A 23,156-nucleotide genomic window follows, 5' to 3' on the forward strand; every position below is an offset into this window, starting at 1 on the left:
CCACGGATTTGCCCGAAATGGATTTGCACATGGAAAATTGTATAAATTAATAAAGAAATTTTTAGCAAACAATTTTATCCACGGATTTGCCCGAAATGGATTTGCACATGGAAAAACTGTATAGATTAACAAAGGAAATTATTTAGTAAAGGAATTTTTGGTAAATAATTCTAACCACGGATTAATCCGTGATTTTTAATCTGGTGATTTTTAAGTAAAATCAAACCATTTTCTTTGAATCATAATGACATAATAACAATGAACAATGCCGATCTACCGTCAGCTATTGCTGAGTATACTGACAAAATCTTCTATTCCGGATAGATTTTGTTTTTCACTGACTGTGGCTCCCTCAATCTCTGATCAACGGAAACAATTTGTTAATCACTTCAAGGTAAGCAGAAAATTTCTGTAATTCCATGTAAAATTCCGTTTTCTATCTGGAGCAGAACTTTTTCGTTAATTAAAAGAAAGTATGCAGTAAATTACAGAAAAAAAACCCAGTAAGTTCCAGGATAAAATAATACAGAGAAAACAATGTAACGACAAGTATTTACAAGCGGTATAAGTAAACTTAGCTAATAAAATTTATCCCTAATAATATTCAATGCAATGAATTTTTCCAGCGTAGTAAAACCTCAATAAGTATATGACTTCCTAATAGCATTTGCATACAATGGTTAAGTGTTTTCATTTAGTAAACTAAACAGTGGAACTCATACAATTTATATGTACAATTTATGTATTCTGCTTAAAAGTAATCAATTATTTAAAATTGCTATTGTATTGTTATCAAAATCACTTGAAATTATGATTACATTTATTCCTAGTGTAATCGAATATTACTTACATTAAGGATTTCTTATTAGATTATGAATAAAGGTAATCATGATTACTTACTTGCATTATATTTGAATGAAAATGATTATGGTGACATAGAATTGGGATTACATAATAAATATCTATAATCATGATAATAACTTGTTTATGTTTTCATGTTGTGATTAGAAATAATCATAAACGCTTGTAATTCGTAATTGTGATGATTGCCTAGCATGATTACATATATTAACCATCTGTTAGTTGTGTAGTTGATTACTACGTAATTATTACATGTAACTGATTACAACTGTATTCGATTGTTTTAATTGATTGCTGTAATCGGTGCAAAGCTTTTCATGAAACGATATAATATTTGCATTTCACTCCAGTTACTCAAAAGTTTATTCAAAACATCAATTGTTATCAATGGATTTAATTATCAATTATTTTAAAAAAGTATGAAAAATTAGCATAATTTAACGCAGCAAATCATAAATAATGAATAAATTTGCCTATGGTCTGTTATTAGGACTGGAGGTAGCTATGACTAAAATTCCCCTGTGTTGTTATTAACAGAGGTACCATAATTTACCGACTAAGATCCCTCAAATTTTGAGTCAAATAAATATTGCACCAAAAATGAAGGAAAAAGGATAATCGATTATAGTTTAATAAAACATAAAGATTATTTAATGAAATTATACAAATGAGAATAAATTAAACCCACTTTATGACTTTTCTTATTTCTCTAGCCAAGCTCACTTTTAATTTTAAAAAAAAAGATCACCCCAATCACGGTGCATGAGAAAACAATGTAATAAAGGTTTATATCCTCCTCTTAAAGAATCAGGTTAAAGTGCATAAACATGCCGATAATACATATTAATTCTGATAATAATACTTCTTTCTCGTCAACAATACTTATAACTTCCTTTTTAATAATAATGCTTCATTGCTAATATTTTTTGAGGTTCAGGTTCATATTTAAAATAAAAATCTCATCTATGTGATTAATATATTTTTCTGCAGATTAATTATCGCAGCATTCATAGGCATTTTTAGGTTATTGAAAAAGATAATCGTGCCCAGCAGGGCAAGTAGTACTTCTAAGAATTTTTGAGTTCTGTATGTATGTAACCACTTCCCGAATGAGCAAAGATGGTTTTTTTCTCAGATAATAGCTGTTGGTTATTTACTTTGGCATACAAAAATTTTTCGTAACTGCTTCGAGTTAAAGGAAACATGTTAAATTTTACAATATTAAACTGGAAGATGCAGGTTTTAAATTTCAAAGAATATAATTTCATTCAACGCCAATTTATTCCATCCTCTTCCGCCCATGCAAGTTTTCTTTCCAATAAATCACAGTCTGTGTAAAATAAATACATAGTAAATAATAAACTATTTTTTTAGTAAAGCAAACGCAAAAAACTAAATACGCTCAATAAACAGGAAAAACAATAGCAATAGAAATTCACAGCAGCAAAGCAATGTTTCTTTTATTACTGCAATACAAAAGAAATTGGAAATCAGCTGCGCAAGTTTTAGAATATAAGATTCAATAAAAAACTTTTATTTAATATTAAAATGAAAGTTATTATATATATTTCTGCATGTTCTTCAAAAAAAAAACAAAGTACCAGGAAAATAAGTCCAGCGTGGAATGATCTTTGCATTGTTTTAAGCATAACTTCCCCATTCAGAATTAAGCACGCTCGCTGCTTTGTTTACACAGCTATTTTTCACATATTTAAAGATGATTGAGCTAAGTAAAATTTATAGATAGCTGAGAACAGATACTAAATTAAGTTCATATTATATTAGGAGTATTGTGAGCAAGATGCTTATTAACGTGATATTAATGTGTATGGTTTTCAACACTGCACGGGGTTTTAATCTGCCTAAGCCCCAGCGTTCAGACGATGTAGGGGAAGTGATACACTTTGGACCTTGCAGGAAATGGATTAAATGCATTTCAGGAGGTGAATATAATTTTTAAATTTATGTTCAACTGGTCCACGCAACGCACTGAAATAATTCTGCCCCAGTGTTTGTAACTAGAGTTTATATACTTAATGCAATTAGAGAGTTTCGACTTGCAGCTTCAAAATTGTCCGAAAACCAAAGGTATCGCAGACGGTCATCACAGCTAATGAAAACTTTTCTAAAAAAATTCTTTTCCTAATCCAGATCAAAATCGTGTTAACTGTTTCGAGTTTCACATTGTTTAGATCATTATTACTGATGCCAAAAGACACGCTAAACTGCATGAAATTTAGGTACTATATAAACATTTTTCTTAGTACGTCTGCAAAGCTTTCTACTAGAGGTAATTTCTAAGAAAGATAGATAATCCCTAAGATAAGACAATTCCTCAGTCAAAGAGAATTCGTAACTCTTAAACCTCTAATTCGATGCAAGGACTCTACTTTAAGTATGTTTAAAAGGGAATATTTTTCCAAGTGGTCAATATCTAACAGCGTAGTGTATTTACTAAAAATATACTTACATTGTTTTTAATTTTATTTCATCTTAATTTTAGTTTTTATTCACGGCTAGTGTGCTGATGGAACTGCAAAATTGTAAATACAAAAAGGAAAAATAATGGCCCGGAGAAATTCAAAAATTTTTTCCCATCACATTTACCTTAGACATTTCAAGTAGGTTTTTTTTCAAACTTTTCAAGAAAGTTCGGAAATTTAATAACTAAAAACAATATAAACATAAGTTATAATTAGTAAAATATTTTTAGGGCTAGATTTTGTTCAAACAGATAGAAAGTTCAAGCGAACTGCATGCAATTGTTAGAGATGACACATCTAACACACTTTAACCAGCTGACCTTTTCTCTATAAAAACGTATAACTCTTAACAAAAATATATAACTGTTATAGTAAAAACAATACAAAAACATATAACTGTTATTGTAAAGAACTTAAATTTCAGCTGCGGTAGTAGTTTAACCAGCTTGTCTGGGATGTAAATGTGGTTGGTGTGCAATGCTTGACACATTATCTTAATGACTCCATGAAACTTTACTTAATACAAAAGAGATACATTTATCAAAACATGAAATAATAACTTAAAAAACAGTTTGCTTGCTACAAAAAAACGTCCCTTACGTCAAATCCGGTACGTCCCCGGTANTAATGACTCCATGAAACTTTACTTAATACAAAAGAGATAAATTTATCAAAACATGAAATAATAACTTAAAAAACAGTTTGCCTGCTACAAAAAAACGTCCCTTACGTCAAATCCGGTACGTCCCCGGTAAGTCAAATTTTTATGTCATGCAAACTTATTATGTTATGAAAAAAAGATAAACAAATTTCGAAAAAGAGTGTAATACAAATAAACGTTCAGTACGTCAAATCCTGTACGCTTCCGGTACGTCAAATCCTGTATGCTCCCGGTTCGTCAAATTTTTAAGTCACAGCTTATTATGTAATGAAAAAAGAGAACAAAATTTCGAAAAAGAGTGCAATACAAATAATCGTCCGGTACGTCTAATCCTGTACGCTCCCTGTACGTCAAATTTTTTTGTCATACAAGCTTATTATGTAATGAAAGAAGAGAACTTAATTTCAAAAAAGAGTGCAATACAAATGAACGTCCGGTACGTCTAATCCTGTACGCTCCCTGTACGTCAAATTTTTATGTCATACAAGCTTATTATGTTATGAAAAAAGAGAACTAAATTTCAAAAAGGAGTGCAGTACAAATAAACGTCCGGTACGTCAAATCCTGTACGCTCCCTGTACGTCACATTTTTATGTCATACAAGCTTTTTATGTGATGAAAAAAGAAAACTAAATTTCAAAAAAGAGTGCAGTACAAATAAACGTCCGGTAAGTCTAATCCTGTACGCTCCCTGTACGTCAAATTTTTATGTCATACAAGCTTTTATGATGTAATGAAAAAAGAGAACTAAATTTCAAAAATGAGTGCAATACAAATAAATGTCCGGTGCGTCAAATATGGTATGTTCCAGGGAAGGATTATGCCATACTAGCTAATTGTTTTACGAAAAAATAACAAACTTCGAAAATGAGTTAATTACAGATAAATACCCGGTACTATGTAACAAAGCAGGATCGCAGGAAGCTATAAATGGCTTATTTAGAAGCTGGTACCGGTTCGTAATCAGTAGCCACGCGCAGACGTCATGGGAAGAAAAACGAATCTATTGTGAAAATTGAAATTGTTTATAAGTTGAAAACAAATTGACTTTTCTGATTATAAAGTTATCCCGTCATTCCTGATTATTTAATTACCCATATCGTTTGCAACACACGGAATACTGTGAAGGTCATCCAAAATTAGCCGCCTCTAGATACACATTTTCTTGCATTTGTAGTTTACCGCTCATTGAAGATTGTTTCACTAGTATTGAATCACCTAGAGATATTGCTGCTATCCAATAAAATACATATTTTACTTTCAGATAAAGAGATAAATGATGAATATGATGCATGTGTAAAGATTACACCAGAAGATGTAAGTTCGTTTATAAATATGATATCAGTCTTTATAAGGGCAAAATTAAACTGTTTGAATAACATTTTATATACATAGGAACTGGGATAGCTTGGTTGGTAGGACGTTGGGCTCGTGCTCGTGAGATCATGAGCTTGAATTCCGCCAGCCGCAGAATAGCAGTGTATTAAATGGTGACTGATTTAAGCGAAAATCTATACCTCTGCGGTACCCGTGGGAAGTTTTCGCGGTTCACCTCTCCATGCAACGCAAATGCCGGTTAGTTCCACCAAAAAGTCCCCCACGAAGACAAATTTCTCCCGATNCCCTGTACGTCAAATTTTTATGTCATACAAGCTTTTATTATGTAATGAAAAAAGAGAACTAAATTTCAAAAAAGAGTGCAGTACAAATAAACGTCCGGTACGTAAAATCCTGTACGCTCCCTGTTCGTCAAATTTTTATGTCATACAAGCTTTTATTATGTAATGAAAAAAGAGAACTAAATTTCGAAAAAGAGTGCAATACAAATAAACGTCCGGTGAGTCTAATCCTGTACGCTCCCTGTACGTCAAATTTTTATGTCATACAAGCTTTTATTATGTAAGGAAAAAAGAGAACTAAATTTCAAAAAAGAGTGCAGTACAAATAAACGTCCGGTACGTCTCATCCTGTACGCTCCCTGTACGTCAAATTTTTATGTCATACAAGCTTATTATGTTATGAAAAAAAGATAACCAAATTTCAAAAAGGAGTGCTATACAAATAAATGACCGGTGCGTCAAATATGGTATGTTCCAGGAAAGGATTATGCCATACTAGCTAATTCTTTTACGGAAAAATAACAAACTTCGAAAATGAGTGAATTTCAGATAAATATCCGGTACTATGTAACAAAGCAGGATCGCAGGAAGCTATAAATGGCATATTTAGAAGCTGGTACCGGTTCGTAATCAGTAGCCACGCGCAGACATCATGGAAAGAAAAACGAATCCATTGTGAAAATTGAAATTGTTTATAAGTTGAAAATAAATTGACTTTTCTGATTATAAACTTACTATGTCATTCCTGATTATTTAATTACCCATATCGTTTGCAGCAGACGGAATACTGTGAAGGTCATCCAAAATTAGCCGCCTCTAGATACACATCTTCTTGCATTTGAAGTTTACCGCTCATTGAAGATTGTTTCACTAGTATTGAATCACCTAGAGATATTGCTGCTATCCAATAAAATACATATTTTACTTTCAGATAAAGAGATAAATGATGAATATGATGCATGTGTAAAGATTACACCAGAAGATGTAAGTTCGTTTATAAATATGATATCAGTCTTTATAAGGGCAAAATTAAACTGTTTGAATAACATTTTATATACATAGGAACTGGGATAGCTTGGTTGGTAGGACGTTGGGCTCGTGCTCGTGAGATCATGAGCTTGAATTCCGCCAGCCGCGGAATAGCAGTATATTAAATGGTGACTGATGTGTGCGAAATCTATCAGGGTCCTTTAAGTCCTTTAAATTCCCATGACAAATCTATACCTCTGCGGTACAAGTGGGAAGTTTTCGCGGTTCACCTCTCCATGTGACGCAAATGCCGGTTTGTTTCACCAAAAAGTCCCCCACAAAGACAAATTTCTCCCGATACTTGATCCAGGATTTCCCTTGTCTTCTGCATTGGGCTCAAAATTACAAGGCTACGGGTTTTGAACATTGTTAGTCGTAAGCCCAAAACGACATGTTCAACGACGGTCATAAAATAAAATAAAATACTATTAGGGTACTGAATTAGAGGTTGATTATTCTCTGGTTCAGTTTAAAATTACGATGTGTGTATGAATAAATGGAGTAGTAATGGATCTTCCCTGTAAAACGGGATACGACGTCCGTGAGCTTTAAGTCTTTTTGTTGGCCATAGATGGCACCACGAATGACCAAAAAAAAACACCCTCTGCCTTCAAATCGCTTGCTTCCCATAGCAGGCTTGCTGGTATTGGCAAGTAGCATTAGTAACAACAACAATTTATGACTACATTCCTAATACAAAATACGGTAGAGAATTCATTGATTTTAAAAAATCCTTAAAAGTGAATAATTTACTTTAATATTTTAAGTACACAAAATAATAAGAGCATTTAATTTTTAAACTTAAAATAATAAGAAAAAAGGAAAAAAAATCGACTAAAAAAATAGTGCGTGGAGTCCCTCCGCGCGGAAGAAGTTAAACTTCGCAATCTGCGACGTTAGTTGTAGAAGAATCAGCAGTCGTAGAAGGATCACTAGTTCTATTCAACGACTCTTTTTCCTGCTCCGCTCGCTTCCGTGCTCTGTAATCACGGTAATATTGTGCATTTTTCCCTCGTGGACCTCTTGAACCAGTGGAAGTGCTTGTGGTTGCCTCATCGTCTCGCCCTGGAAAATGTATTTGTATTAATAATGTATGTGAATGCGTCATAATGTAATTTCAAAAGAGAAAACCTAACAATCAATTGATATTCACAAGAGACGTACCTTGACATAACCTTAAATCCGTCGCATTGTCCGTGGGATTGTTTTCACTCATTTTTTACAATTGTTATCCACTAAATTTGAAAATAAAAAATACTACCCTATTAAATTATGTGTGTATCAAAACAAACTAAAAAAATATTTATAGAAAAACAATACTTTTATGACTTTTATTATTTTTATGCTAGTGAGAACCAAAACAATATGGAAATGAATGAGGTAAAACTGGATTCTGCCACGTGATTTCTCGGCCAATAAAAAATGTAGCGTTAAACGTTTAACGCAACCTTGTTGGAAGTCGCATAAGAAGTAAAACTTCAATAACGTCTTTTATTTGCGTACCGTACACACTCTTAAAGTCTTCTACTAATATAACCTAATGCAATTTCCGATGAACAATCATGCAGACCTCTGTTGCCGTGTTGAAGAAATTCCAATAGTATAACTACGTTACTACTGTTCACCTTTCTATTATAAACAATATGTAATTCTACAATATTCACCANAAAAAAAAAAAAAAAAAAAAAAAAAAAAAAAAAAAAAAAAAAAAAAAAAAAAAAAAAGACCGTAAATGGAGTGTTAAAATTGATCTAAGTTTCTCCTCATAAGTTAGAGAGATAATTAACCTTGAAATTAATTAAATACAGCGCAGTATCACATATCGAATTTATTGAAATATAATTCTTTCTCTTCTACGTCTTTTACTTAACTTTTATTTATTTTTTGTTTAATGCATTTTATTGTAGCCGTGATATATTTCTGTTTTGTGTACCTGGCAACTTCAATGCATAATGAGTTGGCTTACGTTCTACATCGCTTAATATCTGTGTGTAAATTAAGAAATATACAGTATAGTTAAAAGACGGGCTTGGCTTACTCGGAATATAATGGAAAGAACAGTTGCTAACGCAAACAAATGTCATATTCAAAAACCAATCAAGATCGTGATGCGTACGCTACGTCACTTGCAGGTACCCCATAATATGAAACAACTTTCTTTAATTTCCAGATTCAAAGCTACATCTGTAATTTTAACTAAAAACGTGGTGCAAGTCCATATAGAAAAAAAAGAAAATCATCCATGAAATCGGACGTTGCAGATTTCTGCCTCAGTCTCACCTTGGTACTTTTTAAACAACTTGGTAAAAAACTTTAATTACAGTTTGTTTTTATTTATCTGGTAGCAAGAAAAAAAATGTTTTCGGAATCACTCTAAAATTGTAGCTTTCCTTAGTGAAATAGTTAGCATTTTGTAGCAAAAAGAGTAAATAAACCGCAAAATCTGACGTTGCAGATTTCTTCCTGTATGTCTTTTAAATGGCTTGGTAAAAACTGAAATAATAGTTTGTTTTTAATTGCCAGAAGAAAAAAAAAAAGAAATCTCTCCTGAATCACTTGAGTAAATAAACCGCAAAATCTGACGTTGCAGATTTCTTCCTGGATGTCTTTTAAATGGCTTGGTAAAAACTGAAATAATAGTTTGTTTTTAATTGCGAGAAGAAAAAAAAAAGAAATCTCTCCTGAATCACTCCACAATTGTTTCTTTCCTAAAAGACAAAAGCATTTAACAGCAAATAAAAATATCTAAAAAAAAAATTAATAAATAAATAAAATTATCCATAAAACCTAATGAAGCAGATTTATTCCCTATTTTTTCCTTGTCATCTTTCAAATGATTTGGTAAAAGAAAAAAAAATTGAAATAAAAATTTGTGTTTATTTATCTGGTGTATCTTACACTGAAATCTGCCATCTATCTACCACTGAATTTTTCCATTTTTTTCTTTTTTTTTTTTAGAAAATTTTGAAGGTTGTAAAACGGGTGGCGAGTTATGCCTCGAAAGATTGGCCAGACATGAAAGCAGCGTTCAATGAGATGTGCAAAATGGATGGAGAAGAACAGGTATATGTTGTATGAGAATGCTCCTCATTTTAGAATTCGTGAAGAGCATACTCTTCGAATACTACACTTTGTTTCAGTAACCCTCTCGGATGATATTTTTAAAAAGAGTTTCTTGATATGTTTTCAATTTTATTTTAGTTTGATTAGACTTATTTTATATTGATAAGTCCTGAGAGACAGCTAAAGAATGTGATGAGAACTTATCGAGTGATGAGAACTAACGAGTAAAAAAATAGAATGTGATGAGAACTAACGAGTAAAAAAATAGTAAAACTGAATAGTAACGAAAAAATGGTTTTTATGCTATGTTCTAATGGCTGTGCTTCCTAATTGGTATTTCGCGAAAGGATAATAGGGGTTTCCAACATTTAAAAATTTTTTTGCTCTCGTTATAATTTTTGCAGCCTAAAATTAAATTTATATCCAATTAATAATCTGTTATTTATTTAATAGTTCCGTTCTATTTNATATATATATATAATATACAGCGATGCCAACTTGCTCCGGACAGCAGATAAATATTTTCGAGTAATAGTCTTTTAATGTTAATTATTGCATTTACAGGGTTTTTAATTACCACTACGTCTTAGTAATTCGAGAGCTTATGTGAGAGACCAATTTGTGGGAACTCGCCCCATGTTGAGTGAGCCTTTAAAAAAATTCACAAAATTAACTGAAAAGTAGCATTTTAGTTTTTTGCTCTCTGACGTTTTTTTTTAAATTTTTGCGTCGAATATGAAGCAGTTGGCATCTCTAATTACAAAATTTGCAGAAATTTGAAAAAATTTTTTATAGTGGATTGTTATTAAAAAAATATTAATTTAAAAAGTATGAAGTTTACTTTTAAAGAATTCTAAGACAAATCTATGTTTGGTATTTTTTTAAATTGTATACAAATACTTTTCTATCGAGAATCAGTTGAAATAATTTAGATATTGAATTTAAAAAAAAAAACGCATTTCATATCCAATAAAAAATTTTTTTAAATTTTTAAAGTATGTATTTGGACATAGCTATGCATTCTAAACAAGTGAACAAGAAATAATTGATGCATTTAATGGCAACTTCTGTGTTCATGCAGACAATATTTCAACTAAGCAGTACTATATTTTATTTTTAAATTTAAACTTTAATGTTTGTTTAATGAGTAAATGTTTAATTTTAAATATGCCTTAACGTTTCTTCAAGAACGGGAAAACATTTCTTGAAGCAATATATTTCCATGAAGCAAAATTTGGGAATCAGCATGGCCAGTACGCCTAAAGGAAGATACTTGCAACTCGTTAACCTCCAACAACTACAATATACAGGGTATAAAACAATACTTTGCAGAACTCGTGGGGAAATTTTCTGCAAAGACATCTAATCTGTATTATTTTCTGAATGAAATCGTAGCGACAAACGTGTTTATATATTTTTATTGACTGGAAAAAGAAATTGGTAAAGACAGAAAGGTGAAAGAAAACAAATCTGGTAAATTTACCGTACGGTGTGGTATTGACATTTCTGGTAAAAAAAACCAACATTCTGATAAATAAAACAAAAATAGAGATAATTAAGCAATCATTTGGGAAATTTTTTCGTTTATGCGGTAAAATTTTTTTGGAAATTCAGGTTTTGAAAATCAGATATATTATTATCACACACCTAGTAAAAAAATCGTAAAACTGAATAGTAACGAAAAAATGGTTTTTATGCTATGTTCTAATGGCTGTGCTTCCTAATTGGTATTTCGCGAAAGGATAATAGGGGTTTCCAAAATTTAAAAATTTTTTTGCTCTCGTTATAATTTTTGCAGCCTAAAATTAAATTTATATCCAATTAATAATCTGTTATTTATTTAATAGTTCCGTTCTATTTATGAAATTAGGAAATTCTTACGAAATTTAATTCAAATGCTTGTGAAAAAAAGAAATTTTAAACCAAAATTCTTTTTTCTGATGACAATGTCATGAATTAATAATGGAAAGGATATATGCCTTTGTGAAAAAATATATTAGAATTTCACTTTGAATAAAAATAATCAAATTCGACAATGAAGAAATATGTTTCGCTGAAAACCATTCTCTACGCTTATTTTCTTTTTTGTTTTTATTTTAATGGAAACCTATTTTCGGCACGAACTATTTATGCACGAAATTAAAATTAAAATACAAACTATAGATGTGACTCCAGTACTCTGGAATTCCAATGTTTGACATAAAAACAGATTTCAAGATTAAAATTAATAAAACGATATAATGGAACAATTTCATCCACTAAATATTTTCAAAATTATTTATAAAATTGGGATCATTACAGATTTTAAAAAATAGTTTATAGTCTTCTGTTTGTTAATCTGCTTACAATTGCTAATGAAGTATATTCATTAAATCTTGGAGTTCCGTCAAAAGATGGTTGATCACTTAGAGTTTTACAACCGAAAAAAATTGGGGACCCTTGCTCTAAGATATCATGGCAAAATTACATAATTAAATTACATTTACCGGCCGGCCAGGTAGCCGAGCGGTCAGCGTGTCTGACTGTGAAGCCAATGGTTGCGGGTTCGAATCCCGCTCAGGGCATGGATGTTTCTCTCTGTGTGTGTTCTCTATTGTGTGATGTGTGAATGTGGTCAACCCTATAAACGAGTATGTGGCTGTGTGGCGTGGGTAATGTTGCTCGCCTCCGTGACTTAGTTTCACAGGTGCCCACTGGGTAACGTTAAATGAGTAACACCTCCGGCATCTTCCTAGGCGAAGAGTGAAAGTTCAGTGCCTGCCGTTTAAAAAAAAAATTACATTCACCAAATTTTATCACGTATCATAAAACCATATTTTATTGTTAATTTTACCATGATCATTACCAAAACTAAACTCGGTGGCACGACAGCCCAAAGAGGGCCAAGCTTTCTTGACTTTGGCTCTGGGGTGAAGAAGCTGATGTTCCGGTGGGGTATTACCAAAACACTTCAGGGGAAATTTCGAAGGATTTTGTGTTCCCATAGAGTCAGAAACATCATAAATTTTAGCATATTGTTGTAGCTTTGACCATGCTTTTTTCACACTGTAATTTATTATTTTATTCACTTAATCCTAAATAATTTCTCTTAGAGTGAAAGAGAGAGGACATAATTTCCACAGAGTGTCTCAAACTTGTTCCCTTAATTTGAAGAACTGGCAAGCCAATCCAACAAGCGAATATTTTGAGTTTCTAGAAAATTTTCAATCTGATAGACTCTATATGGCTTTGCGTTGTCTTTCATGAAATTAAAATCGGTATCATAAGCAAACTCAACCAGACAAAGTGCATTCGTCAAAAGCAGAAAAGCCATTCAAGAAGAAGACAAAAAATAATATAAACTCATTTGTCAAAATAAAAAAATTTCTATGATAAATGCAAATAGCAGGTCCCTAGTAAAAATTTTGCATACTTTCACATAATGAAATCCAAGGGGAATAATTTGTTACAATTATTCAATATCTGAAAAATCAACTAATATGACAGGACTGGTTTGATAGTTCCCTTCCATGTCTATGACGAAAGCATTTGTTTGGTTTAAATTACAGGTATACAGTGACTCTTAATTAATTTAACCGAAGACAACACACTGCAGAATGGCGTTCATTCTGTCTGGGGGGAATATTTATTAAAAGCGTTGGCCTGGCAAGACTGCGTATATCAAATGATCTCTTAAAGAGTTTAAGCAAGACAATTGGAACTCTCAATCATTCGCTCAAAACCACGTAAGGCAAAAAAGAGCATTAATAAGAGGGATAATAGCGCTTGCATTTAAAAACCGCCTTAATTAACACGCGAAATCTCTCTAGGCAATGTTCTTAAGGGTCATACAACTGACTTTTTGATCCCATTCTACGACATCAATTTTATGCATTTCTGTCTCCGGTAAAAATGAAAAATCCTCCACCTCTATTAAAACTGACTTAAATTTTTTTTTCGCATTATATCAACTATTACTATCAAAATAAATTTCATTCAAATCTTCCTTGTGGTTATGAAAATAATCACTCAATTTTGTAAATTATTTTCATTTGAACACCAGCATTTTAAAGAGCAATTAAAATTTTATTTATTATATTGAAGAGTATAGTTTTAGTGTAATTCCAATAACGTATTTATTTCTTTAAAGGAAGATATTATGTTCGAAGTTACTCGGAGTGCAGTAGAGGAATATTCAGTAAGTATTTGTAATAGAAAACTCAATACATATGCAAACTAAAATTGCATCAAGCCTCTATTTATTTTTAAGTTTTAAAAAATACAAGTCCGTTGATAAAATGTTATGAAATAAAATTCGTTTTTGTGTTTGATTTCAAAACTTAAAATGATGTTGGCAGTATGGACTAATGATTTGCCTATTTTGAGTCTACCAAACTCTTGAAAATGCATCTTAAGTGAAAAATTCTTTTACTGCATAGTATTGAGTTTTACAATGTGCATTTTGTCTACTTAAAAACAACATTCTAAGGGAATTATTCCATAAATGTAAATGGAAAATATGAAATAAAAATCTATAAGTGCAATAAAATCAGTACCTTTCAAGAACTGATTAAAATCAATAATAACATTTCAAAAATTGTTCTTGAATATGCCAAATTATATAATATGTAAAACATATAAATATGTAGAAAATAATTAAAAAATATTTTTTTCTAAAAAGGTGAAAAAATATACAGTATGATGATAAGAAAAACGATAGTTAAATATATAATTTATTTATGATGCAAATAATATATTTGTTTCGAAAAGCAATTTGGAAATATTTGAATGTCTTAAGAGCTGTCTTAGAGCTCTCTTAAACAATAAAAAAAAATCAGGTACGATAAACTAGGGGGCTACGATAAAAATCATTAATGGCTGAAATACACTGGTTGATTGTATGTAGTTTTGATTAAATAAATATGAAAAAACTGCTAGAAGACTTCGTCAAAAGAGGAGACATTCTAGCAATTTTAATTTTCGCAGAACATCAAACCGGATCAACTAAGAGAATTGTTAGATTCTCCGCAACAGACGTAGTAAAAGAGAAAAGCAGGAACACTCGAATGGGTACTTTGTTTAAATACGAAATTTAACTAAACTAAAACAAAAATAAAAATAATAAATCTGAATTCAAATTTAGAAAAACTTTATATAAAGTTTTTCATAAGATCCAGGTAATCCCACAACTGCCATTGCATAGAATAAAAAACTGTAAATTGCCTTTCAAAAAAAAAACATAAAGAGTGATTGTTTTCAAATAATGAAGTTTACGATATGAAATAATATTGTCTTGTGTTTAAATGTTTATTCTAGCTGTTCGTAGCGTTAGTGCAACTTGTATTTGTGCTTACAGATTTCTTAAAATGAAATAAGCGCTTCTGCGTGTAATGAATCATCAATTTCTAACTTGTATTCTAGCATACATTACTATATTAGAATCCTCAGACTGTTTTTTTTTCTGTTTAGGATTTTACCTAAATTCTGTAACGGAAAACCAAACAGAAAAACTCAATTTTTGCTTCTAACTACGTGTTTCAGGTCCAATTGCTCAAAAATTCAATTCTGTTATTGTTGGTTGATAGCAAACAGTTATAATTTTGTTATCATTTGTGTTAAAACATGCATACATGGAATGATTATGAATATTCACAGTCGGATAATCACAGAGAAGCATTTTTTTTAAAATTTGGATTTATATTACAGGAGATATTTTAACGGATTTCGGATAATTTCACTGCGAATATTTCAAATCTGCAAGGTGTTTCTCTTTTCAAGCAACAGCATATTTTTAAATGATATTCTTAGTCTATTTTTTGTCGAGATACGCAAGTTTAAATGTGTTTTACATAACTAGAGATCACATAAATAATATGGCAAATATCTACAAAAATTAGGGCATTTCATAACAATTAGAATTACACAGGAGAACACGAGAAATTGTTGTCGTACGCCTCTAGGGATGTTTCCTTATTATGAACTGCTAATTTGTTTTCTTCCGGTCAGGTACTAATACAGAAGCACCACAAGTCACCAATATTTCGGGGCATGAGTTTTTATGCAATTGTGTTCTTGATGATGACACCTAAATCTGTAGAAGTTTATCAGAAAATTTATATGTCCGCCTATTATATATAACATTTTTAAATGTACATATTTCGACTAAAATACTATTTAAAAACAATCTGCAGCTTATAAAGAGAAACAAAATGCAGATTTAGAGACCACATTCCTGAATAAGACAAAATCACGTATTTGTATAGATGTGACGAAAATTTTGTTCTGACGAGTAACAGACCGTTTAGAAATGCCTTAACGGATATTTCTGTATTCAGTTTTACACCGAAAAAAAAATATTACCATCGCTGGTTGAAGAAAAATATGTTCAAATTTGTCATGAATTTCATCTTTGGTCATTTTGTCAAATTTAGTCAATATCTGGTTATTAATGTATAATGTCATATTCTAAAATATAATTTTACGCAAAAAAATGTAATTTTACAAATTAAGGAAAATCTTTTATTTTTTCTTCCCAAAATAAGTGAAACGAACAAAATTTACCATTTTTCGACCGTTACATCCGCTTTTGTTCTTTTTCTCACCTCCTCATTCTTAGTTATAGCTCATCTTCATTCTGTATATGGATTGTGATTTTATAGCATTTTCAACAATTCAAAAATGGGACAGAAAATCTTCCGCATAATTACGCATTTTAGAGGAATTCTCCCACTCATTTCCAATACACATTATGCAATCATCGGAAGACGGGATCTTTCACAACGTGGAAAAAAAAATCTTGAACCATTCATATGGTGATTTTTCCACCACTCGTATGATTACAGTTTACCGGAAATTCTGATTTTAAAAGTTATAGATCTTATTACCACACATTTAGCAAAAAATTACAAAACTGAAAAGCAAATTTATAAAAATGAATGGTTTTGATGGCAGGCTCTAAGATATCGTGATAAAACTACTAAATTTTACCACATTTAATAAACTGCTGTTTGTAGAAAATGCAACACCATATTTCGGAATTTTAAAAAAAAANTTTATCACATATTAATTATGAAACTTTTATTGTTGATTTTACCAAAATTATTACCAACGAGCTTCTATAAAAATTACCGATATTTTTAATGTTCCCACAGAGCTAGAAACTTGGCAAATTTTACCATGCTTTTTTTTCTATGTGAAGCATTTCAATACCATTACTATTAGCAACATGTTAACAGACCAATGCAATTTGAAGTGAATTTACTGCGGACCTTTATTTCCAAAAAAAATTCACTGTCCTTATTTATCCTTATTTGTCAAGTTCAGGAAAAGCGGTCAAATTGTATATACAGGGTAACAAAAAAGTATAGGGATCACTTTTGTGGCTATCTAACACTAAAGTTTTAAAACCTTTTTACATATATAGCTTACTGATCTAAAGCTCTGCTATTAGACTTTCAATTGCAATACTATTTCCTAAAATCACAAAAATGCCTTTGAAGAAATTTGACAAAAAGGGTCAAGTACAAGCATTTTTAGAACTTCGCTGGAGACACAGGATTATACAAACCCATTTTAAAAAGAAAGGTATTGCGATTTCCCTCAGCCATAGCAGTCGCATCACGAATTCAAAACTCGGATCGATGCAAAATAATGCAAAACCAAAAAGAAGTGGACGGCCAAAGAAATCAGATTTGCAGAAGCTTGATAAGATGACATCAAAACCGGATCCACCAACACAGGCAAGCATGGCTAAAGCTCTTAACGTGGGTCAGCAAGTTGTAAGCTATCAACTAAATCAAAAGTTGAAGAAAAAATGCCATAAAAAACCTAAATGTCATGATTTAAGTGACCCTAATGGTGATGCTGTATTCCATCAGGACTCTGCCCCATCGCATGCATCTAAGGTCATCCAGAAATTCCTAACAGATCAGCTAGTGCGATTCCTGAGACTAGAACAATGGAGTCCTGATGCTGCACCATGCGACTATTTCCTATGGGGACATCTGAAAAACAAACTGAATAAGCGAAGAATTTTTACATTGAGAGGCCTTCAAAGAGCTATTAGAGAAGAGGTGAAGAAAATCCCCCAGGAAATCATTTTGCGGGCTTTAAAGTCCTGGCCGAGGCGTTGTAGACAAATCTATTATGCCGGAGGTTGACAATTTGAGAAGCATCGCTGCATTTATGTAATGAATTTTGGAAATATAAACATTAAAAAATGATCCCTATATTTTTTTTGTTACCCCGTAGTTAAATATAGATAAAAATTTCTTGATAAATACTTGTTTACTTGTTTTTCTTTTAAAAGCAATCATACATTTTAGGCGACGTGTGCTGATATGATGCAGGCTGAGGCATGTCAGAAAATGACGGAAATGAATGTAAGTACCGTTAATATTTAATATAATATGTTACAAGACGCTCTTACATATTGTGTTTTTTTTATATATTAGGTTTATCGGAAAGTAATTTTGCTTTTTCCCAACGGACGACTTAATTATATTTTTAGCAGCCATTGAAGCTGCGTAATCATTATGCATTTCGACTGTTGATATAGCATAAATTGTGATAAAGTGCGATTGATTATACTCAGTTTTTTTTAACTGATGCCCCCCTTTTATTGCTGTTCAAACAAGGAAAAAAATATCGTATCAAGAAGATGCCCTATCAGTGCGGCAATACCAAATTGGTTTGTAAAATTTCGATTAAAGTCATGAAGATTCATTAAGCCAGTTTAAGCTTATAAGGACAAAATAAAATCATTAATCAATGCAAACCTGCGAGTCAAAATTCATAAGATCACAGAGTGATTAACTTTATCGTATCGGACGCACGTCATGATCATTTGAAAAGGTAAAAGTTTAATCTTATTACTCGACATATGGATTCTTACTCCTACGGAAAGAAGCTCGTGGCGTCGCGTTGATGTCTATGATTTCATTTTCAAACGTCAAGAAAATTATCCATTTCTTTAAAGCCCTTTTTCCCTGAGGACAAAAAACAATGAAACAATGTACAACAATGCTCTGGTTTATTTAAATATTTTTAAACAGTTAAATCTTTACTTCACTGTTAGAAGTTTCATGGAAAAAATGGTTAAATAACAATTTATTCAATTGTTATTTTACCATACTTTACTTCAACAAAGCAGTAAAATAATCATGAATAAGATGGCATTAAAACTGTGAGAAAAACTGTTTATTAACAGCTTTCACCTAATACGGTTAAGCAACCAGAATTTCATTACGCCAACTGAGCCCCCTCTCCTAATGAAGCCACTTAGTTTCTTCAAATGGGTGCTTTTTATAGCAGAGAGGTCTTATCTGTCAATATCATGACTGAAAGAATGAGTAACACATGAAAAGTGTTACACCCCTATTTGTCACTCCGGAAATTTAAATACGATGCTCTCATTCAGGCATATATGGAAGCACTATAAAGCTGCTAAACTATCTCCACTATCCAGCTAAATTTCCAATTTTGCGGTTTTTAAGTCATGTTATTTGCAAATGGTTAAAAATCCTTACAGTTTTTATTCGTAGTTTTTTAATCGTACTATTCGTAAATGGTTTCAAAACCGTTAAAGTTCAAAACATTCTATACAGTAAACTGTACGGTATACTGGAAGAACAGACTGTTGCCGTTAATCTGACTACAGTTTTAAAATGAAAATTCTAATAGCGTTCAATATAAGCAAAATTCACTTGGATATGTTTTTTTGCCAACATATAAAAATTTTGTGCCAGTGAAATCTCGCCATTGCGAGAAAGATGGCAAAAGGTATTGGATTAGACTCGAATATTGTGATTCATTAAAATATTAGTTCACTAAAAGAACAGCTTTCATTGTCTTAACAAAAACGAAATTATTATGTGAACAACTTGATCAGAAATATCTAATTAAATAGTTATTCCAAAAACGTGTGTTTCAATTGTAGAAATTTATCAACTTTGGCAAAATTTGTAAAATTTGAATTTATCAACTTTGGCCACCAGTGAAACAAACTAAATATCTTCTTATACTTTTTAGCTAATTTTTAAAACTAAACGATTTTATAATTTAGGTAATCTCTGAATACGGGAGCATATGTTTTAATATCTAAAGTTCAAATTTTTGATTGTGAATTTCCTATTAGATTAAAAAATTATATACAGGGTGTCCCAAAAGGTCGTTTACAAACTTAACATGCTGGTCTGTCATATCATGATGAACGAGATTTACATAGGAACTTGTGTCCAAAAATTAAAACTGCGACCGCTAGAAGGCGATAATTGCACGAAAACGGGAGAGTGGGAAACACAATTATTTCAGTCGTGGACGTTGAAGGAGAAGGATGAATGAGTTTTGTAATGCAGAAATGGCCGACATGCATTACGTATACGGCGCCGCTGATGGAAATGGACGAGCCGCGGCACGGACGTACCTTGAGCGCTTCCCAAACAGACGTCAGCCAAGTCATGTTTTGTTTGGACGATTGCACCGCAGATTATGTGAATCAGGTGCTTTCGTAGCACGTAGCCACATCGGTCGAGAACGTGCTACACGCACACCTGTCGTAGAGGAAACCGTGCTACAGGAGTATGCCATCAACCCGCAAAGAAGTCTCCGAGAAGGCGAACGTGTCTTGGGTGTAGCTCGTTCCACCATAATGCGCATACTGCACGATGACATGCAACACCCTTACCACTTCCAAAAAGTACAGGCATTGTGCGCTGACGATTATCCCAAACGCATTGCATTCTCACGCTGGTATTTGCAACAGCGGGTCGCACAGCCAGATTTTCCATCATGGATTTTGTTTTCTGATGAATCCTGCTTTACACGGGATGGTGTCGTGAACCTGCACAACATGCACGTATGGGCGCATGAAAACCCAAGATGTACACGTGCCCATGCACATCAACAACGTTTCAGCGTAAACGTTTGGGCTGGTATTATCGGTGACATGTTGATTGGCCCTTACCTTCTACCTGAACGCCTCGACGGAAATACCTATCGCATTTTTTTAGAAAGAGTTTTGCCGGATCTGATGGGTGACGTTCCAGCCGCTACACGCCGAAACATCTGGTTTCAGCATGATGGAGCGCCTGCCCACTTTAGCTACGCTGTTCGAGAATACCTCGATAGGATTTATCCTAATCGCTGGATCGGTAGAGGCGGACCAGTCCCATGGCCGCCGCGATCCCCCGACCTGACTCCCCTGGATTTCTACCTGTGGGGACACATGAAGTCCATAGTGTACGAGACACCTGTAACATCGGACATGGATCTTATCGCCAGGATCGCGGAAGCGGCAGCACGTGTCCGTGACACTCCTGGCCAATTTGAACGGGTTCGTGAATCCATGCGCCGACGCTGTGAAACGTGCATTGTGGCGAATAGAAGGAATTTTGAGCATTTGCGGCGAATTAATGATGTTTTATAATAAAAATCATATTAACACCGCTATCGATATCATTTTAATTCTCCTCATCCAAACCTACACTTATCGCCCCCTAGCGGTCTCAATTTTAATTTTCGGACACAAGTTCCTATGTAAATCTTGTTCATCATGATATAACAGACCAGCATGCTAAGTTTGTAAACGACCTTTTGGGACACCCTGTATGTTTGTACTTGATTAAAAAAAATTGCAAACATTTTTTTATTTTTTTTTTTTAATTTCCAATGGCAGGGCATAAACAAGAAATAACACAGAAAACAAATACAAAGATGAAACAGGTGAATAAATAAACTAAACGGAATGATCGAAGTCATTGCCTTAAAAGTTCTCTGGCTTGACAATAAAGCGACGATTCAGAGCCGGAATGCAATGCAGCACACCTATTCATGAGTTCTGCCAAGTTGCAGAGCGGACAGTCAGGTGAATTTAGAATACCAATGCGGTGCAAGTGTTCAGCCAGACAGTCGTGGCCCGTTAGGAGTCGAAACTGTGCCACCACTTCACGGCGTGGACCATTAGGGATATTCAGGAGGTCATCTTTCCACAGCTTGGCTTTTATTCTTTCTTGTAATTTGGAAGCAAGAGTTCTTTTAAAAACTTGTTTTAGATGTAGCCTTATACTGTGGTAGGAGATCTCTGTATGTTTTAGCCGGAGAAGCCAAGCTCCCCTCTTTGCGAAGAAATCCGCCTGTTCGTTTCCATAGATACTACAGTGCCCAGGTACCCACTGGAGCACAACACGTTTCTTTTGTGATGTCAAAATTTCTACTAATTCCTGGATATGGAGAATTTCGCAAGATGAGGGAGATATAATTGCAAGCATATAATCTGAAATAAATACAACATTAAGTATAAGAATAATTATTATTTTTAAAAGACCGATATATTTTTAAAATAAGCAAGGAGGCTTAAGATTCAAAAAAAAAATATCTAAGTTTGAAATTTTCAAAATATTTTGAATACAAAAGAAACACTACCTTTAGAAAATTTAAGTACACGTTTCATTATTTTTAAATTTGGAAATAAGGATTCATTAAAATTTATATCGACATACAATTATTTTTTTTAGGATTGTGGTGCTGCAGTTTTAAATAGAGTTCATTTTGAAGGCAAATGCTGAAGCATTAAATGCTGTCAAGATTTCGAATATTCAGGAATTTATACATTTTTATTTTTTAACTGAAATAATTTTAATTATTTTATAAATGTTGAACTACTGAAGTAGCAATCAAATTGTTTTGAAGAGAAAAATAAATATTTTCTTTATTATAAAATAAATTATTCTACAGTTTGTTTATTTTCAAAATTATATATCACAATAGCCCTTCACTACATTGCGATTGTTCAAAAATGCAGTGTAATAACAGTCACTTCCAAACACTAGAAAAGACAATATATTTGCCTGTATATTCAAACTACGTTATAAAAATACCCTATTAAGAAGTATGTATTGTATTTTTTAATCTTTTCCTATTACTTTTTATTATTTGCTCATTATTGCTTATTAAATTATATATTTTTATTTCTTGATACGGAAACTATCATGTATCAAACTCCATTATATTTTTGGTAGTCACAAGCTTTGTAAACTTAACAACATTTAAACTTCTTCATTAAAACCATACATGATTATGAAAAAAAATTACAAGCTTTTTAAATATAATGATGAAAATAAGCACAGTGTAATTTTGTTTCATTTTTATTTTTGTGTCTAAACATATACTTTAAAATTAATGTTCACTGTTACAGTGGAAATTTTTTGCGAATAATCCATTTTAATTTCTGTCAAGAGCTAGTTCAATTGTTTTATCAATTTGTTGATAATTACTTTCCCATTAAATTTTCTAGAAACTTTAAAAACGGCAAGAAATTTCGCCTCTCACGCACTCTTTTCAACAAACCATTTTAAAATTTAATACAACGTGATTCTTGAACCTGCTTTATTTATTTAAAATTCGGGAATGCGAAGTAGTTGATTTTTTGTAGATGTTCTGGAAATTTGTTAGCCATTTTTGACT

General features: G+C 32.3%; 1 protein-coding gene across 1 annotated transcript; it reads left to right on the forward strand.

Moving 5' to 3' along the window:
• Positions 1-2,584: 2,584 nt before the first annotated feature.
• Positions 2,585-22,419, forward strand: LOC107446194 (uncharacterized). Its single transcript, XM_043056253.2, has 6 exons — positions 2,585-2,804; positions 5,270-5,322; positions 9,612-9,716; positions 13,846-13,893; positions 18,020-18,076; positions 22,208-22,419. The coding sequence occupies exons 1-6, from the start codon at positions 2,663-2,665 to the stop codon at positions 22,256-22,258; spliced, it is 456 nt and encodes a 151-aa protein (XP_042912187.1). The 5' UTR covers positions 2,585-2,662; the 3' UTR covers positions 22,259-22,419.
• Positions 22,420-23,156: the final 737 nt, after the last annotated feature.

The sequence above is a fragment of the Parasteatoda tepidariorum genome, chromosome 9 (assembly GCF_043381705.1).
Source record: "Parasteatoda tepidariorum isolate YZ-2023 chromosome 9, CAS_Ptep_4.0, whole genome shotgun sequence".
NCBI lineage: Eukaryota > Metazoa > Arthropoda > Arachnida > Araneae > Theridiidae > Parasteatoda > Parasteatoda tepidariorum.